This window comes from Glarea lozoyensis (assembly GCF_000409485.1).
Source record: "Glarea lozoyensis ATCC 20868 chromosome Unknown GLAREA1, whole genome shotgun sequence".
In the NCBI taxonomy this organism is placed as follows: domain Eukaryota; kingdom Fungi; phylum Ascomycota; class Leotiomycetes; order Helotiales; family Helotiaceae; genus Glarea; species Glarea lozoyensis.
This window is the reverse complement of record NW_007360983.1, coordinates 1,210,524-1,217,066: the sequence shown is the minus strand read 5'-3', so window position 1 is coordinate 1,217,066 and position 6,543 is coordinate 1,210,524. Positions and strand designations below refer to the sequence as shown.

At 44.5% G+C, this 6,543-nt stretch overlaps 1 protein-coding gene across 1 annotated transcript; it reads left to right on the top strand.

Annotated features, from left to right (window-relative positions):
* Positions 1–5,109: 5,109 nt before the first annotated feature.
* Positions 5,110–6,504, top strand: GLAREA_09060 (WD40 repeat-like protein; the record flags this gene model as incomplete). The annotated part of the gene is made up of 1 exon (XM_008078021.1): positions 5,110–6,504. The coding sequence occupies one exon, from the start codon at positions 5,110–5,112 to the stop codon at positions 6,502–6,504; it is 1,395 nt and encodes a 464-aa protein (XP_008076212.1).
* Positions 6,505–6,543: the final 39 nt, after the last annotated feature.

Below are 6,543 nucleotides of genomic sequence, written 5' to 3'. Positions count from 1 at the left end.
ATCCAAATTTGAACTTGGTTTCTTCGAAACCCCACGAAGTTCCCCCATCTTCTCACGTCTTTTTGATCTTCCAAAGCACATTCGCACATTCGCAGAGCAATCTTTCAATTGGGTGTACCATTATCATGACCCTTCATGACATCTTCGAATCTCGATGAGTTTGAGACATTCAGTGGAGGTTGCCGGTTGCTAACCATAGTCTAATTCAAGACTAAAACCACAGGCCACCATGTAGGCTTCTAACGCTTCACACCCAAGAGTACCGGGTGCCAAGCTAAGCTTGAAGTTCGCAACGTTTTTCAGAATTCCGATGGCTAGCAAGAGTGTTCCTGCATAGGTATGTAGTATATCGGGTGTCAGCAACTCTGATATTAGCCCATAAGATGCATGAACTCAGCCTTGCTTCATCTTTGGGCCCCAAAGTTCACCTCTGTTCTCCCTTTTCTCAACTTCCGTCGTCACATCAGAGAAACGTACAATGTCTTCCTTTCCCCGACGCATAAGAGATTTAGAGAACTTCCCGACCACCAGAGGCAAGGCACAAGAGAATCAAAAGCTGGGACTTTTCAACCATTTTTATTACAAAACTAGCCACTATTTTTATTTGACGTGCAGTTTCTTTTTTTGCAATAAAATTTCCTTGGAACGATTTATTCTTGTATTTCGCTCTTGCTCGTCCCTAAAGCACAGATTGTGCAGTCGCCTGATTTGGCTTCATCGGTTACCGCAGTATCCGGGGGCCGGTGTTGCTTGGAGCTTTGTGATGGCGTCAATATAAGTTTTTCTCGGTTTGCGGCGGATCATCTGTAATGGCATCGCCAAGTTTCTCCATCGTTCTCTCCATCGTTCCTTCCGCTCCAGAATGGCCAAACCATTTCCGGCCCGCCAGATGCAATTGCACCTCGTTGAGCAGTGTTTTGCAAAAGAACTGCCACAGAATCCTCTTTTCTCAGAGATAGCAATATCGAGGAATTAAAACCAAGTCGAAAGTATTCTCTCAATTTGAATCTCGTACTCCTGGATCCATACGACAATCTGCCTGCGTACTCCCACGTAGATGTTTTGAGAACCATCTCCGTGTATTGGAATAGATGCAAAAACGTGTGCCATTCCTGGCTTCAAGGTCTTGCAATGCGGGGCGATCGATGAGGAAACTGGCGGGTCGATGTAGTAAACAGTTGTGCTGTTCTCTCGCCGCTTGAACTCAGAAAATCGTGATGCAGTTCTTCTAACTAGAGAACGCGGCGTGAGACCAAGAGAACATTTCCTCAACGCCGTGGGATTTAGGTCAATCTATCGTCATCGCTGGGGTCATCCATTCGAGGGCTTCGTCGGGAGTTTGTCTACGTTTCGGAGAAGTAACGATGACTCCAGTAGGTAATCGGTGTTGGAAAGATCTTAGGCCTCCAGTCGGAGGGGTTAATTCGATGACCATCTCGAGTGGACGTTGAAGCGGTTCAGCGAGAACAAGGGTACTGATTGCAACGATAATAGCCCATGCCACGGTACTCACCTAATCCGACCAGATGATTGACTACCCTCCATACGTATGAGAAGAATAACTCTTGATGTGATGCTTCCATACTATCGGGAAGCATTGTCCGCTGCTAGACTCCTATTCTGCCGTTGAGAAGTCATGCAATGCAGGACACTGTGGTGTTAGAAGAAGGTTCAAGCCATGATGGCCACTGGTCAACATGTTTAATATGTCTTCATGTTCGTTTTCATGAATAGATTGTGTTGAATCTTCTTGGGTAACTGCGAATCTGTCAAATTCAATCAAAAAATGAATGTAAGTATCGACCCATACTTTTTGGGGAGAAGGACCGTATGCAATGGAATAAAATTAGCATGACTTCTTGGAGAAGTTTCCCAGGCCAGATAATTCTTCCGCAAAATGTCGATGAGACATAGAAGAATACGATCTGTAATCTTTTGCGTGACGCATAGTTGAATTTAGGTCCTGCCCAGGCTACACTAGAAGAAAGCTCTTTCGCACTTCCGTAGCTAGCATCAGCGTCCCATCGCACAAAAAGGTGCCAAGACACCTAAGGCGACGGTTGATTTTAAGTCTAGCTTAAATTGTTTCTACCTGAGACGGGCTGTTAAAATTCCTAGTAGCGGCGGAGATGTTACGTACCTAATAATGACACAAATTTCTACCTACCAAGGTTCCAGACCACCGACAGAAGAAGCATCCGACTTCACCGAACAGGAATATCATCATTCTTGATACCCTGGAGCCGCGCTCCTAGAGAGACCACGTGAGAGCTTGGGAGAACTGATCGCGTGATGTTAGCCTGTTCGAGTTGCTTAAAATTGGAGTCGACCCCGAGTGCTTTTGATCCCTCGATGAGAGGTAAGACAGCGACATTTTATGTTCACCTAAAGTTCATTAATTGTTCTAGATCAAGTTCTAAGAAGACAGGTATGTTGTAATAGGATATGAAATATTGATGATGTGTCCAGATCAAGGCTGCTCAATTAGTAGGGAATTAGAAATGATGGCTCCGTCTGTCACGTTTGAGAAAGGTCACTGAGGCAAATAGAGAGGACTGTGTCATAAATATTGCTTTCAGACTTGAACTCCCAGTCAAAATATCGATCCGTCACATGTCGCATTTGGAAAGTGTTGCTATCGTCTCGATAAGGAGATAGGTCGTGACGGCATCAGGTCGAGAATTGCGAGCGAATAACACTTCCAGAGCATGACTTCGGTACACGTAGCGGCCATATCATTATGATTTCCGGAGGCGAGAGTTGAATTATATGGTGGAACGATGCTTATTGAATGCGATCTCTTCTGAGTATGAGTTAGCAGGGTCTGTTAGATCGAGAAGGGAATTGACAGAAAGAAGTTGAAGGAGCAGTGACAAATGACATTGGGTAGGACTTACCATAAACTAAACGTAAAGAGCTGATCAAGAGTAATAGGAACCCTTTTCGGACTCAGATAGTCTCCACCAACAACTGAACGAATGCTGCACAAAAAGTTTCGGCATCAATCTCCCTCCTGATTTTCATCTCCAATCCAACCCACAATTTTCAAATATTACTCTCTCCTTCGATAAAACATAAGTTCCGGAATATCCAGGCATATCTAAAGTTTTGGGAGAAAATTTCGACTAAAGTTTCCCTTCTTCAGATAGCTGATTTCGCCGGCGACGGGTAGTTCCCGTTACACTTCTTCTTTTTGAGATACTTTCAACTCCAAATATGGAGACGTATCTGGAATTCTGAAAGGACCCTTAGAACCTCTTGCTGGAGAATTGTATCTTCGAGAAGAGTCAGGCCTCGAAGGCCACACTTTTTAGAGAGCATCAGGCAGTGTAGATCCTTCAAACTTTGTCATTCGCCGCTTCCCAAAAAAATCTGAGCCACATTCCAGTGATTTTCTCTCAGTGGTTCTGGGTCGAAAACAGCCTCGAAGTGTCCAGCTGGCGTTCCGGCTTGTCTTCTAATATAGAAATACTCTGGCGTGTTTCTTATCGAGTTATGGTCCCCCACTCCCCCGCTTCCCCCCATATTCTTTTCTGTTGAAATTTGTTTCATCGTCGATAACATTTTAGTGGCGTTTCTCTTTTGAATGTCTGATTCGGCTGTTCATCAAGTGAAATTTCGTATAAGTAAGGATAATGAAAATGAGAGACTGAAGAGGATGAGGATCAATTTTGGCAGTGGGTAGAGACGTCCACATATATACTCTCAATAAAGCAAACTAACAAATTATCGACTTTCAATAATGACGGACACATGACGGCGTTTGGTATAAGATCTCATTGATCAGCGGAAATTAGAATGAAAACAGTAAAAGTTTGCAACAGAAATTTCTAGTTTGTTCCACTACCCCCCAAAGTGACATTGTCTGGATTGGACCTTTGCGCGCTGGGTCAGAACCCTGTAACTGAAGCTTTACTCCATGGAAGCAAGCTCAGAAAGGAGTTAACCTATCAAACGAGATTAAGTTGAGTCTAAAGAGCCCTAAAAACGATCAACAAAACTTAAGCGGGAGCTCAAGTTGAGGGGGTTTCCTTAGGGTCATTGGGCCAGATATAAGTTGAGGCCTTACTCGATGTGTTGCTCTCATCGAACATGAGGGCACTGATTATTTGTGTACAACTAAGAGCATCAACGGCTTGGTAGGGGCGGGCATGTGAGCATCCAGACTTTTTCAATCTTAGTATTGGATAGCTTTAGAATTTCAGAATATCGTGACTGAAACTTGTAGGGAGCTAGAAAGCTCATGTTCTAGTCTCTTGAAGTGACTTCATACATTCCAATTTTTCCTCATGATAAACGGGGTAGACAAATAACCGCATTGTAAAAAATATCAGATCAGCTTAGTCGAGTGCGCTCGTAAGTAAACAGCTAAGACACTAGGAACTCCTGGCTCCCACGGACAAGTGACTCCTCACGATTCTCTCGGTCAGCACTTGCTCAAAAGAATCAATTGAGATTTCGATCCAGCAACATGCCTCCACTCGATAGTCTCCTTTAACTTAGCATGGAAATCTTACACTATAGAGTGTTGACCAATATAATCATAATGAAAAAGCTCTACTGCCGAAATTGATTACCTCAATAGAGAAGGTTCAATCTGAGAGGCAGCAAACTCACCACTGGTAAGATCGTTATTTGTATATTGTGAAAAGATATAATAGCCATTTGCAGTAATGTCAGAGCCAAAAAGAGCTTTTCTGATATGTGAGGAAATCCTCAAATCAACCACTTAAAGCACGCAATGGTCCACAGAGGCGCGCCTAGTAGTGTCAATGACACAACGCATGTGATTGAAATCGAAACTTTGTAAGACATCGACAGGGTGTGCTGAAAAGGCAGTTGCAATCTGAACACACCTCCATCTATCTACTAGGAATATGCCGAAGCAACACATCATTGTGGATGATCAACATACATTGTCGTTGAAGACAATCGGTTGATGTTCTCGCCTCGGCAAAGCACCCCACCTTTTTAGCCGCCTAAGCGAGCCAAGCTTGAGATGGTCCGAGCGCCTTGCGTAATCGGGCAAATCTTATCGGTATGAAAATAAATCTGCCCCTCCATTTTTGAACTACATCCATTCCATTATTAAACCACATACATTTGAAAATGACGGATGCACCGATAGACTCATCGATTCGTATACAACATATAGCTGACTTCAAACCTCCAGCTTTATCCCGCGCCTGGGCGTCAATACCAAATCCGAATGATATACCCCTCATCGCGACCGCGACATCTGACAAAACCGTTCGCGTCTATTCTCTAAAGAACTTTACTTTACACAGCAAATTGGAAAAGGCACATGAAAGGAGTGTAAGGAGTGTTGCGTGGCAGCCGAGGATCAAGGGAAATGAGTCGGTCATGAGCATTGCGACGGGGAGTTTCGATGCGACAATGGGGATTTGGCATCGGCGAGAACAATTTGGCGAACACGGAGATTCGAGACAGGATGAAACTGGGGGCGATGAGGTAGCGGAGGTAGAGATTTCCGGATTTGGACAATCGAAGCCACATAAACGCATGGATAACTCTGATGATGATTCAGACGAGTCGAGTCCTGAGGACTGGGAATATAGCATTGTTCTTGAAGGACATGACAGTGAGATTAAAAGTGTTGCATATTCGCCATCTGGGCAATACCTTGCATCTTGTAGTAGAGATAAAAGTATATGGATTTGGGAAGAAATTGGAGAGGAGGGCGAGGACGAATTTGAGACCGTTGCAGTATTGCAAGAACATGATGCTGATGTCAAGTGTGTTACGTGGAGGAAAGACGACGGGAATGGTGAAGTTTTAGCAAGCGGGAGTTACGATGATACGATTCGGTTATGGAGAGGGGATGATGAGGGTGAGTGGTCGTCAGTTGCGGTTTTGGAAGGGCATGAAGGAACAGTATGGTCATTACAATGGGAACCAGAGGTATCACGGAAAGCCTTCATGCAATCGGAGGGTACCGATAATGAAAATGAGTACAACAAGCCTGCTCAGCGACTTCTATCTTCTTCCGCAGATCATTCGATACGAGTATGGAGTAAAGCGCCTACACCACCGCCGCCGAATAAGCCGTCATATTTTTCGAATGCTGGGATACCTTCAACCATGCGACCTGGACCATCTATGGAGACCTGGGTATGTTCAGCGACTCTTCCCACTGTTCATACACTTCCAGTATATTCTATTTCTTGGTCGCCTATTTCTGGACGGGTTTGCAGTACCAGCAGCGATGGTCGCATAGTCGTGTATGAAGAGCAGACTAAAGGTCGGACTAGCGTTGGTGGTGAGATCGAACGAGCTTGGGTTGTGATTGGCACCATTGAAAGTGCTCATGGGCCGTATGAGATTAACCACATCACTTGGTGTAAGCGTTTTGATTCTGGAAAGAGGCGACCAGACGAAGAATTGATTATCACCACAGGTGATGATGGTGCAGTCAGAGCCTGGTCACTTGAAGAAGTCACTCAGAATGAGAAAACAAGTGCGAGTGATGTGCCGAGTTCTTAAACAATCGGTCGATCGACTTTCTTGTGTATAGTAGGAGAT